This window comes from Manacus vitellinus, unplaced genomic scaffold, assembly GCF_001715985.3.
Source record: "Manacus vitellinus isolate BGI_N305 unplaced genomic scaffold, ASM171598v3 scaffold_25_pilon, whole genome shotgun sequence".
Lineage (NCBI taxonomy): Eukaryota > Metazoa > Chordata > Aves > Passeriformes > Pipridae > Manacus > Manacus vitellinus.
Window position 1 is genome coordinate 12,364,519 of NW_021939882.1, and position 26,132 is coordinate 12,390,650.

The following is a 26,132-nucleotide window of genomic DNA, read 5'->3' on the forward strand; positions in this document are numbered from 1 at the left end:
ACAGACTGGATCCAGAGTTGCACACACCAGATTGCTGAAGGGAACAGTTGCTTGCACCTTCTGCCTCCTGACCAGCACCACGCCCTGTGGGACATTCTCCAGGGACAGGAGGCAGGACTCCCCCAGCATTTTGGTGGGATCTGAAGTTGTATTATGGTCTGGTTTGCATCTATGCAACTGGCATGGGTCTCTGTCTATGCACAACAACTTCAACGTCTCAGGATAGTGGTTTCACATAACTCCATCTCATTCTTTGGCAACAGATCTGCAAAATCCCAGTCGTTAAATCAGAGCATCAAATTTGGTTTAATTTTCACTCTTGCTCTCTTTCTGTTTTCCATCAGTTCCTTATCCATTTATTAGTTATTTGTCACTACACCTTTCAGTGATAATATACAGCTACAAAGACATCCTAAAAACACACTTGGCAATACAGAGCTTATGCAAGAGAATAAACAGCATTCCTTTAAAAAACAACTATCACCTCAAGCCACTGATGCATCAGAAACACCTCACACCTGAAAAGAAGCAGCTCTCCCTCCTCTGTTGTCCTTGTCCAATCATTCAAGGTAGGTGCATTTAGTCCTACCTCCTTTCCAAACAGCCACCAGAAGCAGAAACGACATCTGTCTTCAGCAAGTCCACATGGGAGATTTTCCAGTGATTTTTTGCCAAATGATTCTTACACAATGAGTAGTTTCATTTTAAATGGCTTTACAACAATCCTTCAGCTTAAAGAATGACTCCCCTATTTGTTAAATCCCAGACACAGGGTGAGGGAAAGACCATTTTGCTGATGCCACCCAAGGTTTTACCACACAGCAATCCAAGAAAAGCCTCCGACAGCAGTGGTGTCAGTCCCGCACAGGCTGTGCCCCATCTCCGCACTCGTGGATGCCTCGTGTGAACAGAGAGCAAGCCCAGCCCCACCAAGGTCAATGAAATCCCCACTGTGCCAAGCCACATTCACAGGATTTGGCTTTCCACCCAATCAACCTCCATGCACTTAGGATTTTCTACTTTGAGCTTTCCAGTAACAGGGGATGTTAATCTGTTGTTGTTCATGTCATAAAGCATTACAGCATGAGATGTCCAAGGCCCACAACATGGCCAAGTTAGCTGGGAGCTGGACTTCAGAATTTCCTGATGTTTTTGCTATTTATGCTACGGAGCCTCCAAGCCTCAATAGAGAGCAAACCATTTGTTATTCCCCCAGCTGAATCAGGAATACAAAATCCCTCTCGCTAAGGGCCGTACCGATTGCAAAAGATAAACAAATCATGCTATTCAAAGTCCTCTCAAACCCCATCTGATAAGCAGGAAATACTTATTACCTTTCAGCCATCAAATCAACCCAATATTAATGATTTTCTCCATGACCTTCTAAACACATGAAAGTCAACTTGATAAGGTCAACAAGAGGATATCCAAGACAGATCTTTCTCAAGTCCTCAAAGGCAAGTAACAAACCACTTTGCTTCCATGACTTTGGCAAAATTCCTGTATGCCAATTACAGAAGGGTTTGCTAGCTCACCATGACAGCCATCCTCAGCATACAGTGAAACACAATGCACTCCTTATTTGCTGCTTTTTCCTCCACTTAGCTGCAAAGTCAATCCATAGCCAAGATATTGTTACCTTTGTGTTACAGAGCCTAGTCCAGAGCCAGGCAGAAGTGGATGGGCACTGCTTGGGCGTAGTCACTTCTTTGGGCTTAGAAGCACAAATTAGAAATTCATTTAATGCAAAGCAGCTCCACGTTCAGATATGCAGAAGAAAACCAGAGTGAAGGGAGTGGGCACTTCAGAGTGAAGCTCTGCACGTTCAGTGGGAGAGAGGCTATGGCACAAGAGTGCCAGAATCATACCAATGCAGCTAAGCCTTGCAAAACAACAGAACTTAGAGATTTACTTTGGTGTTTGTTTCCTCCTGCTGCCCATGGAAAACTATTTTTTCCTTAGAAAGTAAATATCCAAAAAGCTAAGTTGCACTCCCAAGTTACCCTTGGGAGATGTCACTGTGGTTGGTGACTGCGCACCCTCTGGGATGCACTGAGAAAGGGCAGCACGGTGCACCGTGGAAGCAGTTGTTCAAAATGATGCAGATATGAGATTCCGCAAAAGATTCCACCAATGGCGTTTACAAAGTACCTCACTTGAAACATTTTTTAATTTTTCTTTTTGGTGAGAAAAAATATTCCATTGGACACGCACGAATGTCCCATTAAAAACCCAGAGGCCAAAAGATCTCACTCCACAAGAGCTGTACCACTTTACAGATTGTCCACAAATTAGGACATGAACCATTTTTGTCTTTGATTCCTTAGAAATCTGTTTCAGAAACACTTCACTAATATTATCTGCCTTCATTTTCTACCTCGTATATTTACCTCCAGTTTACATTTGTTTACTCTATGTCCTGGTTCCAGCCAGGACAGGGTTAAATTTTTTGCAGTAACCAGGAGGGGGTGTGGCCAGGACCCAAATATTAGGCTATACCACCTCATGTCATTGCCAAGGGCAGGAGGAAGAGACTCTCTTCTGAGGAGAAGGGGGTCCTCAGGGGGCAGCGGGGCAGGCTGGCACCAGCTGTGGTTGTGTTGAGTCAGGCTGGTGAGCATTTTGCATGTGAGCCACCTTCTCTTTCGTACACTTTTGCTGTTAATACTGTTGCTGTTACTGGTCCTTTTCTTATCTCATTGCTGTTTCCAGTAAATTGTTCTTATCTCAACCTTTTGTGCCTCCAGTTCTCCTCTCGGCCACACACGGGGGAGGAGGGGGTACAAAGGAGGGGTAGGAGGAGGGAGGGCAGTGTGGTTTGGAGAGTCTCAGTGGAAAAACTAAACTGGGGGGTATCATTCCTAAACCATGACACTTTCAGTAACAGTGTTCTTCAGCTTGAATAATACTTTTGCCCCTTGTGCTTCTCCTTGCAATGCATTCAGGCTATTCCCCTTCTCTGCTCTCTTCCCAACCTCCATTTCACCATGCTGCAGCATGAAGAAAGCCAAGAACAGACCATCTCCACCTCCCCTCGTCACAGAGGGGCTCCTGCCTGCAAAGAGGACGGGTGCCAAGCTCTCCCTTGGCATGGGCCCATGCAGGAGATGTTGGCCCATCACAGCAAAAAACCCAGAGCTCTCCCTGCTCCTGCACAGATAGGCTCTGGAACTGAGCCCCTCATGGCTTGGACTTGAGTGTTTTCAAGTTGCTGCAGTATGTGAAATTCAAGGCAGTTTGCTCACTCTTAATTGAAGTGCTTGCAGGGATGGAGCTGGAAAGGAGAAGGAAATGGGGTGATAAGGGGGTCAAGCCTGCCCGTCCCTTTGAATTTCAGATATGTTAAATAAGAACCAAAGGGAAGATGTTTCCAGGGCTTGGAAAAGGGGACATACAACTCAGTGAGGTGACACATACTTGGATCCAAAAGCTGTTCTGCAAACGAAGCCTCTTTTCCTCCAGAGAGCTGCCTGCTACATTCAGAGTTAGATTAAATCTCCTCAGGTAGTGTCAGACCTCTGTTCTTTCTGAAACACACAGCCTCTGAGAAATACAGCTATTGCTCAGCCACACTCCCCAGCAGCTCCTGAGATCCCACCAGCTGTCCAAGCCATGGATCACTGCTAAAGCAACGCATCCATCCACCTTCAGGTGGCAGACACAGTGTCACTGAACCTGGTATGAAACCAGGAGGAAGGGAGGATGGAGTGCCAAAAAACTGGAACCTGAGAGTTTCAGGAAATGAATGTTTTATGGCCCATCAGCCAGTATTTGACCGTTTTCTAGAGAAAGATGATGCCACCTTCAAAAAAAACAAGTTTCCCCTTTTAATAATGGAATGAGCCGTAGCCAGAACTGTGAAAACACACTATTGGTGAGATGGTGACATTTTAAACTTGCTCCACCCTGGGAAATGGTTAATTCTGAGGAGGAGCAGGATTTCAGCCTTGATTAATGGCTTTTAGAACCCCAGCCGTCCAGTCAGCGCTGCCCACACTGCACAGCTTGTCACCAGAGCGCTGCCCAAGTGCTGCAGTGCAGCTCTCAAATGCCCCACCACCCCCATCCTCCCCATCTCCACCTGCATCTGCCTGTTCTCACCAACTCAGAACCAGGTCACTGCCAGCAGCCCCTAGGTCACATTATTACTGCCATCCATCCCCACGAGCAGCCGCAGCTCAGCAGCCCTAACAAGCCAGTCCACCCTCTGGCACCTGTGCTGTGTTGTGGTGCAGCAGCACCAAAGGGGCCAAGACAGAGCCACCTCCCAGCACACAAAGGCAGCTCTTTCCCAGCTGGGACCAGTTCCTGCTACCTGTGCTGACCAAAGCAAACAACCCCGTGCATCTCAGCTGAGGGAGATCTGGAGGACGCCACCACTTGCCACGAGCTCTCGACAGTTTTGAGTCTCCAGAAGTACAATTCAGATCTTAAGTCTTTTTATTATTTTCTCCAGTTGAAATATATCCTTTTTTTTTTTGTTTCGTTTAGTTAAGGGCTGGTGTTATTTTACCACAGCAATCCATCAGGCAAGGAGCAAGCAGGGCTCTTTCTTTCTTCCTTTCTTTCTTTGTCTTTCTTTCTTTTTTAATGCTTGTTATATCTCTGCTATATACTTCCTCTCCACATAGAAATATCCCTTCAAAGCTTGATATTATTGAGCAGCTTTCAACCATGCCCAGCAGAGCCATGTATTCTCTGCATTTGTCTGGCCTTTGTTTCTAGGAATGAAATACCAATGGCTGAACAGTGTGACTTCGTTTCACTCCTTCATTCCAATACTTGTTCTATTTCTATCCCACTGGGTCAAACTCACCTATTGTGAGACCTCACCGATTTCAATTACATCAGGGATTAATTTGTTCCATTGCGTTGAAGCTGTTAATACAATCCTGGCTGGCTCTAGATTAGAAAAGGCACGGTGAGACCTCCCTCGCAGGCAGTGTGTTTAACAGCAGTCTTGATCTTCAGTTTTGTTCGGCAGTGGGGTGTTTTTTTCTTCCCTTTGTGCCTCTTTGCCCCTCTTTTCACAATCTTCCCCTTCCTTTTTAAATTGCCCTTATCAGAACTGGGTGGTCCTTCTGACTTCCACTGTGACTGGCAATGTGTTGCCTCCCAGAGCCGCTGCCCAGGGCTTGAGAGGGAGGTCAGTGCTGGAAGGACAGTCCGACCTGACACCACACAGATATGACCACTCCAGCTTTGGCACCTCATCTCCCCCAGTACTGGATTTCGGAGGGTCACTGCAGGTCCCCATGGACCCAAAGGGAACTGCAGGTGCTCGGTTCTGCAGCTCCAACCCTTGGCCAACTGCCTGTCGACCGAGGTCTCCAGGGGAGAACGGAGATGCTCCGTGTGGGAGATGCACACGCTGACGTGTGTTTGTCAAGCGGCTCTGGTTGTCCTGTCCACGATTCCCAAACTGGGACACAAGACCGTGACAGAGCTTTAAAATGTCCCTGTGGTCTCATAGGACATCTCTGATATCAGTGATATGACAGATCCTGACTCGAAATTGTGCTTATTCATGTGATTTTGTCTCAGGGGGAGACGCCGGTGCAGGGCAACTCAGGGCCCGCGTCAGTGCAAAGCAGTTCAGCTCTGCTTGAGTGCTACAACTCCCTCCCACAAAATCCACTGCTTTTCATTTGAAAAAGAATCCAACCATATCTTAGCGAACTGTATTTTTGAGAAACAATGTGATGATTCCAAAATAATAAGAACAAGAGTTTCAAGAGATAAGCAGAAGGAAAATTAGAGGACATTAAAATCAAACAAACAGCTCAACATATTCCTCTCATGCTTACTGAATCCATTAAATTTCCATGGTGGTTTCATGAGGTCACCTCAGGCTTCCATGGGGCAGCTCTGTGCAGCCTGGGCTACAGGAGCTTGCAAGCATTAATGCTGGAGCTGTCAAACTCAACAGACAGAATTTGGACAGGCTAGGTTCCAGGGCTCCAAATTTGATCCCATGTTCAGCACCCAGTTTTCCAAAATGTACAACATTCTCATTTACTACTGCACTGTTTAATTTTTTTTTATTGGAGAAAACATAGCAATAAGCTGGACTGTTTATTTAACTCTGTTTATTTAACTGTTTATTTAACTCTGCCACTCACCTTAGACCTTGGCAGAGCCATCCAGGGACAGGGTGAAACCCCCACGTTCCAGACACTGCCCCACCTGCCATCTCCCAGTCCAATCACCCACTCAGGTCTCACCCCTTTGGTGCCAGGTATTCCTGGACAGCACTTCCTTGTACCTGCCTGGCTTGGACATGGATGGTGTCTGATCATGGCAACCCAAGTCTTGGTGCCAGCAGAAACCCTCACACCTCCACAGCCCCGAGACCTCCCTGCATGTGCATTGCTCTGGACACAGAATCACAGAATGCTCTGACCTGGAAGGGACCCACAGGGATCATTGAGTCCAACTCCTGGCCCTGCCCAGGACACCCCAACAATCCCACCCCATCCCTGAGAGCGTTGTCCAAACACTCCTTGAGCTCTGGCAGGTTTGGTGCTGTGCCCACTGCCCTGGGGAGCCTGGTCAGTGCCCAACCACCCTCTGGGGGAAGAACCTTTTCCTCAGATCCAACCTAAACTTCCCTGACACATCCTACCATGAAGATCAAACTCACCCTGAGACACAGAGCCCATGGAGAAAAGAGAGGATCGGCTCTGGATGATGTGTTACACTCCCAGCAGCTCTCACAGTCCTGATCTACAAAAATTACTGCTTCCTCAACCCTTAGCTCTTCAAAATATCCCCCTCTATGGTTGAAATCTGCCGTGGTTTCTTCCAGGTGGTTTTGCTGGGGATGGGCTAAGCTCCCATCGCTGCCACTTCACCACAGTCATTTCCAATGCTATCAAGTTCAGTGAGGGCAAACCAAAACCCTAAACAATTCCCCCCCTTCCTGCCATGCCTCCCACAGGGTGCACTCTCTGCTCAGGGGCAAGTTTCCATATTCATTTGCTCTGCTGATCAGTGGCAACGTCCTTCAGACTTCGCATGCGCCACAGTCAACCCTGCACCCCCGAATGGCCCTGTCCTGCTGCCACCACTCCTCGCTGCTCACACCAGGACACACATATTTCTCAGAAGTGGTTTCATGCCCATATCCCTCCTCACTGCATGAGTGTTGCTGAAAAGAAATCTACAGCAGGCTTTGCAGAACAACTCCAATCAACCCCTGTGAGACCGCGGATCAGGGAGCTTGGCATGCTACAACTGCCTTCGCTACCTTAACACAACAAAACTTTTCTTGCTGAAATAAACTGCCCTGATATGCAGGAATTAAACCCATTCTGCAATTCAGCCTGTTGCAAAGAGTTGTCTGCTAGTGGTTTCAAGCAGTTGAAACAGGCATTCAAGAAATAAAACCTTGAGAGAAAACCATTAAGTCTCACCAGCCCAAAACACACAAGGAGTGAACTTGGTCCCCGGCGCAGCAGCAGTGCAGCACCCTGTGTCCATCACCTACCCAGCGTGCGTGGAGGAGGAGGCCCTTTTTGCAGCAGACCTAGCAGCCAACTTACTCCTGAGCAACTTAAAAGCCTTTGCCCAAGGCACGGGGAGCTCTGCAAAGGTGAGAAACAAGGGTGAGGGTCTGCCCCCCTCCCCCAGGGTGCTGCTGGCTGAGCACACGGTCTGTGCCCAGCACCCTCCGCTCCTCGCCCTGTTTCACACACCACAGTGGAGGAGCCTGGCTCGGCAGGTGGGGCTGCAGTGAAGACCAGGTCAGTGCTCCCAGCAGGATGCTCCTGGAACAAAAGCTGCAGCACCCCACTAAAAATACTTACCAGCAATTTGTCTGTCTCTTCAAACGAGACCTGAGCCCAATTGCTGACAAACCTGCCAGGTTCAAAGCACTCCTGACCTTTTCTCCCCTTCCCTCCACCAGCAGTAACCTCTTGCCAGGGCAGATGCTCCAGCTGCAAACCCATTTGGCCACAGCAGCAGGGCAGAATGGAAACCCCAAGCCCACTCCCCTGAAACTGGTCAGGGGTTTTCCAAACCCTGGAAAAAGGCAGAGTCATTTGCCGCGAGGGCTTAAAACACCAGTTTAAAGCACAGGCCCGCCAGGTTCAAGGTGACCTGCTCCTCTGCTCAATACCAGCACAGACAAGACCTCCACAAAAACAGGAGCAAAAGCACAAGACATGGAAAACCCAAAGGATAGTCAGGAAACACTGCCATCAGAAGGAGAAGGAATATCATCAGAGACCAACCTCCCCAAAACGGAATAAACATTTGCAGGGGCAGCACCGCAGCAGATCCCATACTTATCCTGGGAGCTCCTTTCATCCCGGACCCCTGACATCCTCCAAGGAACACACAGATCCCTGCTCCCACTGCAGAAAAGCAACTCCCTCTAGGGTAAAACCCGGCAACTGCCGAGCAGTGCACACCAGTTCAGGGCAGGATTCCCAAAATACCTTTTTGCACTGCATTTGCAAAGCAAACAGAGATGTGGCTAACAACTGTCTCCACAGCAGCTCCCAAGAACTGACCTCACGTGAGAGGTGGCTTCTCCAAAAGCCCACAGCTTATTCAGCAGAGATGCCTGGGGACTTGATTGAATTATCCCAGACCACTTCTCCTCTATCACATTTCCTCTCTGGAAACCTTTTACTAAACTCCAAGTGGTCCCAGTCCTGCTCATTCTGGCAAGATAACACTCAGTGACCCTCTGCAGGAATGATGCCAAGGACAGGGACCTCCTCAGATGTCCCTGCTCACTCATCCCATGATTTGGCAGCCTCTACACCATGCTGGAATATAAGAAAATGGTTGTGCCCAAGGACAGGGAGGTTAATCCATCTAACAATAACTGGAGGTCATTCAGGGGATTTACTGAAATTGCAGGAGTCATTCAGCTGGGAACACTTGTGCTGCTGGTGCCTCACTTCTGCCCTGGTTCACCCCCACTAGCCTGTTTCCACTTTTTTCATGCCTGCTGCTAGGATGGCTGACATTAGCTGTTTGAGACTCAAAATCCCTCCCATAGTCTGAACCCTCCCCTACTACACTTCAGGCTTGTCTTCTCCATCATTCAACCAAGCTGCTTCTTCACTCCCACAGTCTCCAACAGCACTGCTCTGAAGGGAGACTTTTGCAAGGTTAGAGCAAGTATCAAATCCATGTTATGGAAACTATCAAACCACCACTGGAAACTGGGAAATACACAGCAGCCTCCATGGTTACAGGTCTCCTCAACACCAGCCTACTACTATTAGTTACTGAGGGGGAAAAGTCTGGTCTCTCTGGGCTGATCTCACTTTCAGGGCTTAATTCCAACATGCAGGGGGGATGCCTAGCTTGGGGATGGGCTTTCTGGGCTCTCCATGCTGACCCAGTGAAACAAAGCCTGTGAAAGCAGGGCTGGTGTGGCCCAATGTGGCTGACACATGGCCAGGGGTCACTGTGGACCTGCCCTTACCCAGGCTGATCCAGAGCTTTTAGGCCTTTAGAGTCAAAACAGGAAAAAGAGTTGTATGTGAACATCTCTGCAAATTTCAAGCTATGATTCAGAGATACAGTGACTTCTCCTCGGGTCTAAAAACCCAATAAAATACCAACCACCAATGGGCATTTATTTTTTCCCCTCCATTTCTCATGTGTCAAGGATGCTGGCAGTATGTAATGACATGTTCTCTGTCCTTGGACATCACCCACCATATCCAAATTGACTATTAGATAAGCTCTAACTTCAGATACTGTTGCAAGAGCCAGGGGCACAACCCTTGCTTTTTAAAAGAGCAACGTACACAGCTGTACCAAACCCCAAAATTTTCAGAAAGGGGACAGAGATGACATAAGATCCATCTGCCCTGTAACTGCAGGGGCCAAGAGGTGCCCAGCACTGCTGTGCCCAAGGCAGACTTAGGTGTGGAAACGACATTGGAGGCTCCTGAGCAGGAGAGGGAAGGGAATGGGGACAACAGCACAGCACAATCCAGCAGCAGAACAATTCCCAGGAACAAGCTACTGGAGCTCCTGGAACCCACTGAGGCCTCTTAAAGGCAAGATCCTGGGGCACCAGTGTTGAGGAAGAGCAGTCAGGGTGAAAAGTGGAGTAGGGCAGCAAATCACCTGAAACTAAATGGCAATTTGTGAAATGACTGCCATGGAGATGAGCTGCCCCTTGTCCTTCAAACACCTTTTCCCCATTTCAGTTGCCCACTTTGCCAACCCATTGCTGACAAGTTTCATTGCTTCCTCTTTCTCTTCTGAAGTTACTGTGACCAAGCACTTGCAATATTAGAGTTGCTCCTGCATAGATCCCTGCCTATGTACATGAGAAATGTCTTTCTTCACGCAAGTCTTGCAAGCTATTTCTGGAATAGGGCTTTTCAGAGGTGATTTTGATTAGTAATTTGATCAGTTATTTGAAACTTAAGATGCAAGATTTCCTTTGTCTCTGTAATGGAGATATTTTCTTTTGATCTTGCTTTATGCTTTGCTTGCCTTGCAAAACCTATTTCGTGAACTGTAAGGCAGGATGGAGCTCTCTGGATGTTCCATGAACTCCCAGATGAACCCCATGGGAGCCTTGGCGACATAGGAGGTGGACAGAACCAAATTCCATTTGTAAATGTCCTACATGCTTTAAATAAATCTATTCAAATCAATTTACCTCAAAAGACCCACTTCTATTTAGCAAAACTCAATCAATTATAGTCATTATTAACAATCTTTTCTATTTCCTATCATTTCCCTAGGGTGGCACTACCTGTAAACATGGTCTGAGATGCAGAACTTCCTGCAGTGATCAGAAAGCGTGACTTCACATCAAAAACATCCCCAACGTAAAACCAAGATGTTAAAAAATGTTTGTATTCTGTGAACAAAGTGTATGGCCAGCTCTGAAAGCTTCAAGGGAAAAAGAAGAGATAGGCACCACCTCTGTTCCAGCACTGGCACCCAAGACGCTCCTCACCAAGCCTGGAGCTCTCACAAGCCTGCAGAGAAGGTGCCAACCCTTTCCCTCCTGCCCCTGCCAGACGTGGTCATAGCAAACTGAGAGGGAAGTAAGCACTGAAGCGACCTAAACCCAAGGCACATTTGAGGAGATGTGCTCCTGCATCTCCCAATTCATTACTGCCCTCCCCACAACAATACTCCAGTCCCCTCGCTGCTGCTCTCAGCCTGCTCTACACATTGGCACAGTCCTGCAAGACTTGCTGGCACCATCCCAGACATGAGAAAAATGGCTTTGGAGCAGCAACTGAGGGCTGCCAGTCACACCAGCTTGGTACCTGCTAAAAAAAGAATCGAGCATCTATTTGGTGCTCCTGGTTTCCCTCTGTGAAAATCCTGCTGCCACAGGGTCCCCTAGTTGAGGAATCACAGAATCACAGAATGGTCTGGGTTGGAAGGGACCTTAAAGATCACCCAGTCCCACCCCCCTGCCATGGACAGGGACACCTTTCATTAGACCAGGTTGCTCCAAGCCCTGTCCAGCCTGGCCTTGGACACTTCCAGGGATGGGGCAGCCACAGCTTCTCTGGGCAACCTGTGCCAGGGCCTCACCACTCTCATAGTAAAGAATTTTTTCCTAATATCCAATCTAAACCTACTCTCTGTCAGTACGAAGCCATTCCCCCCTTGTCCTGTTACTACATACCCTTGTAAATAGTCTCTCTCCATCTTTCTTGTGGGCTCTCTTCAGTGCTTCACCACTGCCTGCTCCTGCTTGTGGACTGATCAATTCTGCTTACACGAGTTCCCCCCAATGACAGCCCCAGCCTGCTGTCCTGGGCCAGTGGGCTTGAGGAGCATTTTCGCTCTGAGTTGTCAACTCTGCTCCAGGCTGCTCTATGGAGCACCACAAAACCCATCAGCATTTAGAGAGAGCAATAAAAAATATCCTGGCTGGGTTGTTCTGTAAAGGCTCTTCCTCCAGCACAGCTAGGATCGCCCCATACCTGCCAGTAGCCATGGAACTTCTTCCCCAAAAGTGCTTTGAAATACATTCTCAAGCCCTATTATCTCTCCTGTTTATACCACGCTCCCTCTATTATCAAGAAATCTCTGAGTAATTTATAAGCCCACAAGCTCCTGCACTAACAGGCAATAAATCGCATTTACAAACCCCATCACCTACTGTTCCGAGGGCTGCGGTGCCGGGCGGGCGTGGGGCTGGACGAAGAGGGTGAAGGGAGCAGCTGCCTCCCCAGCCCCTGCACACCCCGGGGTGTTCCGAGGAGAAGGCAGCTCTGTTCCACACCCCTGGATGTTTATTTTTTAAGTATCCGGAGAGGATTCTAGCCAGTGTCCTACCTCACTGTGTTCTCCCCATCCGACCCCAATACAAGCACACAAAAGAGGGTTTTCTTTTCACAAAATCAAACCAAAGGAGGAGGATGTTTTTGGCTATTTTCCTCGAGGAAAGAGGTTGCCCATCTAATAATCCCTAAATGGGCAGAGGGTTGTTGGGCTTTCATGTATGCCTCTGAGCCTCCCCTTGCCGTGCCAGGTCGCTGGTTTTCTTTTCCACAGAATTGCAAAACCCCTGAATAACAAGGTTTGTGCATGGAAGTGCTGACACAACCCTTAACTACAGCATCCTGAACATGATACCAGAATAAGGACGCTCCCTGTGTGGCCCAGCCTATGGATAAATAAAGCATTTCAGCAGCCAGTGCCGACAGATCATAAACCTCCACGAGCCTAAATACCAACAACTCAAAAAGATTAGAGGGCTTACGGGCAAGGCAGGCTGAGATGATTTAGAGTTGAGGTGGAAGGGTCATTATTGCTGAATAGGTGGGGGTGAGTGGGCCACAGAAATCAATAAACCATTCTGCTCCCAGGGAAGGAAGGGGCCACGCTAATTGTGCAAACACACATTTTCCATTTGAGGCTGGAGATCTCCGACTCACCCAACACAGATGGATACAGGGAACTCGCACCGTCTTGCAGAGGAACAAGGACCACACCCCGTGGCACATGTCCCAGGAGCTCTGTCACTCAGAACAGAGCACACCTAAGCCCCTTGCTGGGCACAACCCGCTGCTGGAGGCAGCTTCAAATGCATGCAGACCCAGGCGATGTTCAGCTTATTAATTCCATTTTCTACGAAGTTAATACATAGCTGGGATAAGTATCTTGGTTGCTTTCAGCATCACCATCAAGTCAGAGCTTTTCCAGTGCCCAGTTCTAGCCTTGCACAACCACCCGGCAGGTCCTGCCAGCACCGGTTACCTTCAAGTAACAAAGTTTCCCAAGAAAACTTTGGGACTGGCTTCATCCCTGATAAAATAACCCCATTTGGAAGTTTCCACACTGGCATCAGTGATGGAGGTGGTCACAAAATTAGGCACAACAGATCGCTGTGTCCTGCAGCGAAAACAGACCCAAAGCTTTGCAGACAGGTTTCCAGGCACACAGCTGCTGAGGCACAGAGTTCAAAGGCAGCAAGCAATTCCTCCTTTGCCAGAGAAGAGAGAATCTTCTCCTTTGGTTCCCCCCATTCCCCATTCTTTCTACTTTTTTTCCGCACTTTCTTTCTAGGGAACACAGTAAAGACAAAAGACACCAGCTTTGGAGAGTGAAGCCTCTTTAAAAACAGAATGAATCTATACTGTACAAATAAATAAGTACTTGCACCTAATGGGCATAAGTACCCAAAAGCCCACCTTGGGACACACTGCAGGAGGTGGTCCAGGGAACCAGTGGGCAGTGGCAATGCCTGTTATTCCCATGAAGAAGCCTGAACTCACAAGCACGTACAGGTACAAATGGTGAGGATCTTCACTCCTGCCGATCAGAACCGGGAGCTGGAGCTAGTGGTAAAGTACAGGAACCTGCTCTGGTGCCCCTGTGTGAGCCAGTGTCCTCCTCTCTGCCTTTCCGAAGGTATTTAAATAAAACACTCTCTAGATCAGTTAATAAATGCTTGAAGTTTGCCCAGCTCATGTCAAGCTTACAGCTTGCAGTTAATGGATTTCAACTTTACTTGGGATTTTGAGAGTTTTTAACACCAGTAATTTCATCTTCCCTCCAGAAATAAATTCCTCAATGGTTTCACTGCAAAAATATTCCCAAGAATGGACAATTCTGCTGCTCGTGTACTAAAGACAGCACAAAAAAAAAATCAGATTACTATTGAGCTTTATCAAAAATATGGCATAAAGCATGTGTTGACTTTAATCCAAACCAAACTGTCAATCTGCCTTCAGGATCCGATCTAACAAACGCACGAGCCTAGGGTCAGAAAAGAAAAGCAGAGTTTGTCTTCTAATAAAAGATTTGTTCCAATCTCTATTAGCCACGCTTCTGCCTGGAAATATTTACACTGCAAACACCAGACAAATAGGATTTCTTATCTTTCTGCTTTGTTGAGTCGGGGAAAAGTTTCATTTGTTATTAATTAATTTAGATTGCAGGTTTCCTATTTTCACAGAACAATTCTCAACAGTTTTGGAAAATAAATCTGGTTTTGAAACACTTTAAATGGGGGGAAAAAAGAAAGAAGTGTTAAAATCACTCCAGTTTGGGCTGCTGCATCCCCACACATTTTGCTTCACCCACTGCCAGTCACCAGCAGTGGGAAGAAATGCTTCTGAGGTGAAATTCAGGCCAGGCATGGGCAAACACAGACATGAGACCTTATGGCATGAGGTTCCCCAGGAGCCCTTTCTTAGAGGCACCCGCATCCATTCCTACAGCCCCGGGATGCCACAAAGCACCGTGCCTCGTCCCAGACATGCCCAGTTCCCTGTTTGGTCTGGGAATGCCCACAGCTGTCCCTCACCTGGGCCCAGCACCCAGCACAGAGCAGCTCTGCCAGCTCAGCCTTCCTGGCCCGGGGCAGAGTTAGCGCACATTTCATTTAGAAGTGAAACCCCCCAACTCAGCCTGGTGGTGCTCAGCTTCTTGGCACGCATGGTGATGGTGCACGCTGGGGAAATCAGGCTCCCAGAAAGAAATCTAAGCTGAGCAAATAAATTCCATTTTCTTGTTTGCTACATTTAAACAGCAATTAAATTCCTATTACCTACTCTTTCAACATAAACAGCACAAAGCCCTCTGCATCACTGGCAGACTGCTCCCATTTATTACAAGCAAGAGGGAATGGCTTTAAACTAAAAGAGGAGAGATTTAGATTAGATGTTAGGAAGAAATTCTTTACTCAGAGGGTGGTGAGGCCCTGGCACAAATTGCCTAGAAATCACAGAATCACAGAATATTCTGAATTAGAAGGGACCATTAAGGATCATCAAAGTCCAACTCCTGGCCCTGCCCAGGACACCCCAACGATCCCACCCCATCCTTGAGAGCGTTGTCCAAACCCTCCTGGAGCTCTGGCAGCCTTGGTGCTGTGCCCACTGCCCTGGGGAGCCTGGGCAGTGCCCAACCACTCTCTGGGGGAAGAACCTTTGCCTGACATCCAACCTAAATCTCTCCGGACACAGCTCCAGCTGTTCCCTCAGGCCCTGTCCCTGCTCACACAGAGCAGAGATGGAGTTGCCCCTCAGGAGGAGCTGCAGACCCCGGTGAGGTCTGACCTCAATCTCCTCCTCTCCAGCTGAACACACCAAGTGCTCTCAGCCGCTCCTGGTATGGCCCCTCCATGCCCTTCACCATCCTTGTGTCCCTCCTTTGGACACTTTCTAACAGATTTAGATCTTTTTTATATTGTGGCACCCAAAACTGCCCTGGTTGGCCCTCCTGGCTGCCAGGGCACTGCTGACTCAGGGCCAACAGGCCACTGACCGGGATCCCCAAGGCCCTTTCCCAGCACTGCTTTCCAGCCTCTCATTCCCAGTCTGTCTGCACAGCTGGGGTTGCCTCATCCCGGGCAGAATCCAGCACTTCGCCTTGTTGAACTTCCTATGCTTGGTGATTCCCAGCCCTTGGATCTGTCCAGGTCTCTCTGCAGGGCCTCCCTGCCTTCGAGGGAGTCAACAGCTCCTCCCAATTTTGTATCGTCCACAAACTTACTTAGTATCTTTTAAAGTTTTGCATCCAAGTAATTTATTAAGATGTTGAAGAGCTCTGGGCCTAAGAAGCTGTGGCTGCCCCATCCCTGGAAGTGTTCAAGGCCAGGTTGGATGGGGCTTGGAGCAACCTGATGAATGGCAGCAGGTTGAAATAAGGTGGTCTTTAAGGTCCCTTCCAACCCAAACCATTCTGTGCTTCTATGATAAGCAGGGCAGACTCTCCATGCTGTCCAGGCCTAGCCAGCACCGCCAGGCAAAGCTGCCCTCACTCCTCCCTTCCAACCTGGGATGTACCAGCTTTGCTGGTCATTGAAAGCCCTGATGGTGAAACATGCACACCTGTTTTTCACCACAACATTTCCTATTCCCAAGGCCCATGGTCAGGCTGGCTGATCATACAGCAGGATGCCCAACATGGAGTTTCACATCTAATTTTGGATGAAGTCTGTAGAAGAACCACCTGCTCCCCAGGATAAAGATGCCACGTGTATGCAGCCTCCTGTAACAGGCCTCAGCCACCAGAGCTGTTGGTTCTCTATTGATTGCTGGGGGGCTGTTTTCTATTCCGATCTCAGCTGGTCAGAAGTCTCCCCAATCACCGCAAGGTCACGACCATGGGGTCAGAAACCTGCACTACATAGATCATAATTTATTTTACAGCTAATCAATACCACTCTGCACCATGCAGTCTTACAGTACAGCCTCACACTGAGGGACTGATGCTATTCATATGGGATTGTAACCTTATGGCCTGGGAGCTTAAGGGGGTCAAAACCAGCTTCCATGTTAGAGCTGGAGAACAAGGCTGGAAGTGGAGCACACACTCCACTTGCTGTTGGTTTGTACATTCCTATAACCCCGTCAAATTCCACCTATGATTTGAATGCAACTTGGAAAAGGAAACATGATTATCTGATCAGGATTGTATCCAACACTCCAATGGGAAAAGCCATGGAGCAGCACCATCAGCAGATCACCCAAGGTTTGACAGGAGAGAAGTGACCCCAGCCCCTGTGATTGCAGTACTGCGGTGCCAGCCTTCCAGACCATCCTTCTCCTCAAAAAAAGCATCAGAGAAGCAGCAAAATGCCTTTCTATTAATAATGTTCTTCTTCCCATTTTCTAATTTATATACCCATCCCACCAGCCATGCCCACAGGCACCCAGCGCACATGCTACAGCCTAGTTATTTACCAGGCTCACCATTGCTCCCTGCATTTTTCTGTTAATTCTGGATTTCTGTGCAAGAGTAGTTCAGGGCATTCCAAAAGATACAACAGCTTTTTAACAAGCTGTCCTTCAAAATGATGCCAAAGATAGTATTTTAGAAGGAAAGAAAGGGATTTGAAATATGCAGCAAGAGAAAAAGGAACTGAGAGGACTAAAGAGTGCTGGGAATACCTTGTAGGAAGAGCAATGCATTAATTGCTGCATCCTGGTATTTGTATCCATGCAATATGTACTTCCCTGGGACCTGCACCAATTCATCAGCCTCAACATGATTTGTATTATAAAAGAGAAATCACAGGGTGCACTTGGCCCCTGACCACTCTGCTTCCCCTCAGGGCCATCCCCTTGCTGTTTCAGGATCCAGCCCCCCTCAGTCTGGCCACTGTTGGGGGCTCTGGCTCTGCCTGGGGCAAGTCCCAGCTCCCGCAGTCTGCCCCATCTTCCATCTCGGTGCGGCCCACGGACTGGACTCCATCTCATCGCCTGTCATCATCAGCCATACAACACTGAGCAGGCTGTGCTGAACTGTTCCCCACTGCCTGCTTCTTATCACAGAATCATTTACTTTGGAAAAACCCTCTAAGAGTCAACTGTTAACCCAGCATTGCCAGGCCCATTGCTAAACCATGTCCCCAAATGCCATATCCACACATCTTTTGAACACTTCCAGGCATGGGCAGCCTTCCACTGCTTGACAACCCTTTCATTGAAGACATTTTTCCTAATATCCCATCTAAACCTGCTCTGGTGCAACCTGAAGCCTTTTATCCCAATGCCACAGCCTCAGATCTTCCCCCTTCCTCCCACTGCCTCCAAAGCAATGTTCATCTCAGCTGGCATCACCAGCGAACTCGACAGCACCCACCCAGCTACAGCCAGAAAGCTGAAGAAGCACTGAGACAGGAGCTATGTGCAGGAGGATGAATCAGACACTGTTATAGCACCCTAAGGTCTGGAGGTTAAAGGCATTCTGGGTTTCCCAGCAGCACCATCCCTTTTCCATGGGCTGCAGCAGAATCAAGCTGGTAACTTCATGAAAAAGCAAATGCAGGCCGTGAGCAGGGTGTGAGTAGAGTCCAAAGGAGGAGGATGTGCTGTCACTACGTGGACAACACTGCCATGTGGTTCAGCCTGAAATCCAGCTATTTGTGCAGGCAGAGCAGGCAGGGAGCTGTGGAAGCGGTGGCCAGGGAACCCAGCCCCACATGGAAGTAGCAGGGACGCAGATCTGCAGCCTGCCCTTGGCCGAGGGAGAAGATTGGCACGTCGGCTCCCACCCACTGCAGCCCCTAGGGCGGCAAGGAGCTCACACAAAGGGAAATACACAGACCATGACAGGCTAAGCCCCCTCCTTCCTCTCTGTTCCCCTTTCTTTCTCTTCATGCTATGGCAAGGCTGCTGAATGGGAATAGGAAAATACTTTGGCAGAGCCAGTCTTTTCTATTTGGGAGGGTTTTTTTATATACTTTCCCTCCAGCTGCTTTGCTGGATGCCTAATCCTCCACAGACATCTGGGGAGGTATCAGGACACAGAAGTGACATACCAGGTAGGCAGCTCGATGCACAGCTCTGCATAATTTCTGCTGGTACCTGCTGTTACGGCACAGCAGGTGATCAAACCACAAAAATCCAGGGAAAGCAAGAAAAAAAAAATCATGTTCAGACTTGTTGGGGCCACAGATACACAGGTGGAAGCCCCCTGACCTAAGAAGCAGAGCACAGGAAGGTACATCTCTCAGGCAGGAGGGTGTTTTGGTGCCTCCCTGGGCCCAGGGCTTCCAGCTGCCCCAGCACAACCTACCCCAGCCTTCCCAGGACCAGAGCAGTTTCCAGAGACCCCAGGCAGAGGCCCTGGCAGCAGGTATCATTCTTCACCAACCTCTACCCAGGCAACAACAGCAACCACTCCTCTTCTCCCTTTTCAAATCATGATGTTTCCTGAACGTATTTTTCACCTGCATTTATCACAACTGATATCTAGAGTACCCATATCTGGGGGAAAACGAAGCAAAAGCAGTTCAGCAACGGAGGAGAGAGCACAATGGATTTTCTCAACTCCTAAGGAAAGGAAGAGAAACAATAAAATACTCCCAAGGATCTGGGAGTAGATAGATCCAAAAACATGATTTTCAGTCCCGGGGGAGTCTCTCTCGAGCTCAGCCTCCTGCAGCAGAGAGAGATACGCACTCACCCAGCTCACCAGCTATCACCTTACAGCAAAATCGGATATTCTGAGCGGCTGCCCAAGCCCCCCAGTGCTGTTCATCTTACCTGAGCCACTCCCAACTTCTTACCTGAAGTCACTCCCAACAAAGGACCCACCACCAGCATCGCCACATCCCAAAAGCACCCACACAGCTTTGAAGCGACACTTCCTTTGCCTTGTGGCCTTTGCCCGTTCCACTCTTTTCCCTCCCGCCTCAGAATGTTGTGGCCAAGCAAAAACCAGTTTTGAGTTTGAGCTGCCATCCCTCCTGCAAAACCCCACAGCACTCTGAACCCCGCAGCACTTGCCTCTGTCCAGGTGCAACAAGGAAAGCAAAACCAAAATTAAATACAACCCCCATGCTGCATCCAGCTCTCTGAAACAGGGGAAATCCGAACCTCACAGGTACCCCTTCTGTGTGCTCTGCACAACAACACCTGCGCCCTTCTCTGTTTCTCTGAAGCTACTTGCGTACCTCTGGAGCTTCGGAAAAGCAAACTGCACACACAGGGGTGCACACTGAAGCCTCCTAGCAGCAGCTCTGCTCTGCTGCCCGTTGTCACAGCAACAGCCAGAGGTGATGCTGTGCCCATTGCCACAGCACACCCAAGCCCCCAAATGCTGAAGAAGCTCAAGTTTGTGTCAGCCTCACTAGGGTGGGAATCTGGAAACAGCTTAGTCCTTGCACATCTTCCTGCTAAACATGCGTTTGAGGGGTCTTTCTGGCAGATAACTTGCCCCAGCACACTGAGGGGCTAGAGACTGTCAGAAGCAGAGGCAGGGCGTGCCCAGGGCAGGCAACCAAAGCCAGCGGTGGGGCACAGGCTGCACACTCTCACCCCTGTAGGAGCAAGACCCACGTTTGCATTCGCTCCATGCTAATCTCAGTCTCGCTTCTCCCACTCCTCCCAAGTGTGCATCAGCACAAGCACCAGCCCAGTGCCACTCAGCAGGGCTTCCAGCCCAGGCAACTGCTCCAACATGCATCCTCTTCCTCCACAAGCCTGAGCTCTTCAAAGATCAGGAGGCAGAAACAGGACACGAGGGGCAGCTTCAGGACACAGAACTTCATAGAAGGGTGCATTGAGTCAGCAGCAGGGAACAAAAATCCCTTGTGGCAAGCAGCAAAGTTGTTTCTTGGAGAGCAAGGGGGTTTGAAACTGGAACAAACGATTTAATATGCAACCAGACCCTGTCTCTGCAGCTTGTGGGCCAGCAGAGCCACACTGGCAGGCACTTCATCTGCTGTCTTAAGTCCAGCAGCAGCATGGAGCCAGAGCTGTGGACCATCTCATCAACTCCAGCCTATGACGGGGTCATGCACTGCAACATTGCTGAGCTCCTCTGCTAATTAAATCAGGTTTTGCTCATGCAGTTTCCCTGGTCTTCTCATTGCCTAGTAATTGTCAAGTGCAATCAGAAAAATCAACAGAGAGCTGTCTAGCCTTTCCCAGACCACCTTTGCCATATTCTGTCCTTCTCAGCATGACTTCTACACCCTCGCAGAGCAGGAGGCAGGTGCTGGCACGGGGATCCTGTGCTGAGGCTTGGTGGTCCTGGTCCAGGCTGAGCAGAGATGTCAGACAAAGATCACTGAGCCTGGAAGCCCCAGGGCTCTGGGTCCAGCTGAGTCTTGGCATGCAGGGGACCTCAAGGATGGGAGCAGCACGAGGTTCCACTCGCCCTGTCCCACAGTGCAGGCTTCGGGAGCAATGTGGTGATGCCCAAACTCCACCCCTGGCAGTACACACAGCCGTGGCTGCTGTGCCAGGAGAGACACTGTGCCACCCAATGGTGGGCAAAGACAGGTGGCTTCCCATCCACAGGGAAGGTAGACATGAGAATGGTGCAGTCCAGCACCTTCCTTCAGTGCCATGACAAGCACTGTCACCAGGAGGGGCAGGGCAGGGCAGGGACCTGTGGCACTGCTGCACACCTGCAGAAGGGGCAGCCAGGCAAGGCAGGCCAGGCAGGCTGTGATCAGGACCACCTCTTGCTTCTCCACAACACTGTCCCCAGTGCCATGTGGCAGCACTCGCCACTCGTCCTCCTTGTCCTGGGAAGGACGGCTGTGGAGCAGCAGACAGGGAGAGGGGAGGGAGTTGCTCAGCAGGCTCACGCCTCCAACATGTGCCGCACGCAGCTCCGCCAGACCGCAGGATCTGGCTCGCTGAATGCGTGGAAGCAACACTTCTCCGTGTCTCCCTACAAAGCCCCAAACAATAACTGTCTGTCGCTGCACAGGAGCTTAGGAGAAACATAAGTTGCTATTGGCATGGTGCACGGCAGCCTTCCTCTTACACAACACCAGCAGATGTGAAAATAGCCCAGTGCTGCCTTGTGCATTCCTCTGACCTCGTGTTTGCTTCTGGATCAGATTCCAAAGCTGGATCTTAACCTACAAGAGCCATAAAAGCAAAGGATTTGGCCCTATCAGGGACCTCTCATAATCTAAGACAGATGCGCTCCACGTAGAAGAACACAGTGAGGTTTATCAGGGCAGGGAAGAGGCTGAGGCAGGACCACCCTCTGCTCTACAGCACAGCCAGGGCAGCCCCTGCAGCGGCATCGCCCTGTGCTCCGGCTGACAGTGCACTGGAGGTGGCTTAGGGACAGAAGAGCTGGAAGCTCTTGCAAGCCAGGACAGCACTCAAAACCTCGCATTCTACTGCTCAGCCTACACTGAAGCTGCCTCCAGCCCCCACCCGCCCCGGCAAAGGAGGCCCCAAGCCCAATGTCCTAAGGGTCATGGTGCTGCCAGAGTCAGCACAGCTTGGCTGATCCCCTCCAACCGTGCAAGGTGCTCCTGGTATTTCTCACCTGCTGGAAGAGCAGAGACTGACTCCAAAGCCAAACCCAAAATCACCCTGGGAAATACAGAGGGAAAAAGCACGTGGAAGAGAAATTGCTCCTGAAAGTATGAAAAGGTAGCAGGAGAATAAACTGAAGGATGCTAAAGACATGTGATAAGAGGGAGAGATCAGTAACCATCGATGAAAGGGCATCCCTAAGAACAACCTGCATAAATAAATTAATGTCTCCAGGGTCCCCAAGGGTATCCAGTATCTCTGCTTTGGAACTGCAGCAACCCCAAGCAGCAGAGGAACTTCCTAAGATGAAAGAGAAGAAAACAAGACAGGGCTATTGCTGTTGCAGGGGAAGGGATCAGTTAATGAGTTGTCCTCCAGGCAGCTCTGTGAGATACTGGGCTGCTGCCGGGGCTGTGCTGTACCTACGCTCCAGCAGTGCTCCCCTCTGACCCAACATGTGTTCATCCCCATGTTTCTTGGTGGAAATGTCACACGACAGAAAAGCCCTGGAGTCTGACTCATCCAGAAGTCTAAATCCTGCTCCTGGAAGCTCCAGACCCTCCAATCTCCCTGTGGCCCAGCCTGGGGAACAGCCCCTCCAGTGCTGCCACAACCTGCCCACAGGTGATGCTGTCCCTGAGCGGGTCACCCACCGGCAGCTGTGCAGGTGGGCTTGGAGTCTACAAGAAAGTTTTTAGCCAGCAGTGAGCCACTGACCACCAACTGCAGGCAGCTCACACATCAACGCACCGCAGGTTCGTACACGAGGAACTAACAGAAGACACAGAACAGCCAAGCCGTGGTGTTTTGCCCTCCAGCCCCACACACGCTGGAGAGATTTCTACCTCTGCACACAAAGCCACGGGGTAACAGGCAGCAGCAGAGGAGCATAATTCTAAGACTAACACATAGGGCAACCCGCAGATCACGGCTTGAACAGGAGGGCGAAAGGTGGCCTTAGAATATAATCCACTTCAGGAGCTCTTAAATCTCTCCAATACAACACAGAGCCCTTTAAGCAAAACTAAACAACTTCCTTTAGACTAAATAAATATTAAACCTAAGTGATGCATTAATTTACTCCAGTTCACCAAAGGCTAACTCCTACCCAAACTGATCATTATAAAAGAAATCCTATAATCCCTCGCTCCCATTCAGGCTCAAAACATGTAATCCCGTGAATAAATCCAGAAAGAAAGTGTAACAAAACGGGCAATAAAAACTTACAGCATTCACATCTTTTCATCTACCATTAATACTGTAAACACTCACTCGAAGGCCCTCGAGTATGACTAATCTAATGTTTTGGCTCCCAACCCTGATCGCCGAAGGAGCTCCACTCTCACTGTGACACCCAGCAAGCTCCGCTGCCCTCCAGCCACAGCCAGGACACCCCTGGAGTGCCCAGCGCAGCCATCCCCACCTCACATCCCACAGAATGCTGCAAAATCAGCACGAAATGGAGCAAGTATGGTTCTAATAGCACCAGAGCGCAGAGCTTTCTTTTTTTCCCCCCTTTTTTTTTTATTATTTTATTGCTTTGGAAGCCTGCAAGCTCCAACTGTATAAATGCCAATAACTTTGTTTTAAGGCTGCTGAAGTAAGAGATCAGATTTTAGCAAGTGCTTTCCAGGCATCCAGCCAAACTTTTTCTGATTCACTAAAAGCACCAAAGGGAGGGGGAAAGGGAGGGGGTCGGAGGGCTGATTAACTTCAGTTACCGCACAAGCACAAAAAAATGTCTCCCCGTTGCAAAGGGTGCTGGCGCTGTGAGCCCTGTGCAGCCTGTTATTCCTTGAGCTTGAAAAAAAATGCACCAGAGAAATAGAGCAAACACCTTCCAACTGCAGGGTAATTTACAGCTGTGGATCCTCTCCTGCTGAGGAGGCTACTCCACCGGGGGAGGCTCTGCTGGCGTTGGGTTCATGCTTCAGTTTTTGGTGGGGATGAGGAAGAAAATGTGACTGGGGATTTTTTTGATGGGTGGGGGACCAGGGATGGGGCTAGTCTGGGTTTTAGCTTAGCCAGAGGGACAGAGCCCCCTCCAAGGCTGTGGCTGTGCTCATCCAGGACCATCCCTTGCTGCTGATGGGGATCTGGAGAGGGTGAGCAGGTGCAATCCTGGCCAACACATCACACGGGGCCAAGGGATGGCACAGGCATCCCCCAGTCCTGGGGGGATAGTGGGCTGGAGCCACTGGAGCAGCGGCACCTGCTCTGCCCAGCCCCGCAGCTGGGTCTGCTCCAGGATGCCCAGCTAAAATCCCTGAGGCAGTGAGGTGTGTGGCCATGGGGCTGCTGGGGGGCAGCTGCCATCCCCATCCCCATCCCGCGGGCGCCTGGGCTGCAGAGCTTCGCCGCTCAGGGTGTTCCTCCAACGGCTTCATTCCTGCCGAGGCAGGATCAAAGGCTGGAGCTGACTTGGACGGCGTTCTACTGAATAATGGGGAGGGAGCACACAGCCTCCTTCTCCTGGCTAAGGAAACTCGTGTTTTTCAAAGTATCAGTTTTTGGGAGCAAGTTCTCAAAGAGGGAAAGGGGGAAAAAAAAAAGAAGGAAAAGAAAAGAAAGAAAAAAAATAAAAAAGAGAGCGAGCAGGAGAGCGCCTGCTCTTCCAAAGCAAGTGCATCAATCAACATTGTGCAAGGAGAGTCCAGCACTCCCTCTCACATCATTAGCCAGGCTAATGCACTCCAGAGGATCCCGCTACGGCAGGCTACCGGCGCACCGGCTGCTCCTCAGCCTCGCACCGGCGGCAGAGCACAACCGGGCACGGAACGGGAGCTGAGGGCGAGGGGCAGTCCCGGTCCAGGGCAAGTGACACTCCAGCACCTGGTGTGGGGCTCGGTTTAATACGGCTATAAAAACTAGAGGGAAACAAGTGAAAGCCCCAGCCAAACCTGCCTGGCACTCGAGGTCAGCACGCCGCCTTTGTTTCTATTTTACAACCAAAAGCGAGAGAGGACAGAAAGGACACGTACCTGTACCTGAAAGCACAGCAGCAGGAAATGTAAACATCTGGAGAAGAGAAAAAAAAAAGGCAACAAAAGATCAAATGATGTGGTAAAATGGTTAAAGTTGGGGGGGTTCGCTTTTTTTTTTTTTGCTTTGTTTTTGTTTGCAATTTTTTAAAGGGCACAGAGCGATGCTCTGCTTATAGAAAGGCTCGGGTCCCAATTACCACCTGGTTGCAAGGAAAATGCAACCGGAGACTCCAGAACGAAAGTTTAAAAAAAATTTAAAGTATTTTTTAAAATTTAAAAATAAAAATAAAAAAATATTTAGAAATATGTCATAATCCTTACAGGCAAGTGCAGGCGGAGAGCAGTGAATACATCGCTGGGCGAGGAGGGGGTTGGCCGGCGGCTGGTCGCTAGCGGAGCGCAGTCCCCCGCCGCCGCGCTGACATGGGAGCGGATCCCGGCCGGCGAGCTCGATCCCCGCCGCGGCAGCTCCGCGCCGCTCCGCGCAGCTCCGGCCGCCGTCCGCGCCGCCGGGAAGTTGTGGTACCGCCCGCTCTGCCTCCGCCGAGTGACTCGTCAGGCATCAGCTCTCCTCTCCCCCCTGCTCTCTCTCCTCCTCCTCTCTCCCTCTCTCTCTCTCCGGCCTTTGGGGGGATGAAGGTGCTTATTGTCAGTAACTTTCCGATCATCAGCAAGTGCCCCCCCGCGCCCCCCCCGGGCCGGGGCCGGCCCCGCCGGGCGGATGGAGCCTCTCGGCCGCCGCCGCGCCCCGCTCCGGGCTGCGCCCCGCGCCCGCTCCGCGCTGCGGGCGGGCGGCATCGCGGGGGCGCGGAAGCGGGAGCGGATCCGCCGGGCGGCCCCCGGGGCTGGCACCGCCTGCGCGGAGGGGGCACCGCCCGGCCCGGGGGTAGCGCCAGCCCGGGAAGCCTTTTTTTAAAAAAATGAGGAAGGGAGGGGGCTCCGGGGC

At 50.1% G+C, this 26,132-nt stretch overlaps 1 protein-coding gene across 1 annotated transcript in view; it reads right to left on the reverse strand.

The window, feature by feature from the left end:
* Window positions 1-25,618, reverse strand: part of FGF18 (fibroblast growth factor 18) — a 73,210-nt gene extending 47,592 nt beyond the window's left edge. Inside the window, exons 1-2 of the mRNA XM_008930914.3 lie at window positions 25,508-25,618; window positions 25,184-25,220 (exon numbers count right to left, since the gene is read on the reverse strand). Of these exons, the coding sequence (XP_008929162.1) occupies window positions 25,184-25,220; window positions 25,508-25,539 (69 nt within the window). The 5' untranslated portion in view covers window positions 25,540-25,618. The remainder of the gene's footprint in view (window positions 1-25,183; window positions 25,221-25,507) is intronic.
* Window positions 25,619-26,132: the final 514 nt, after the last annotated feature.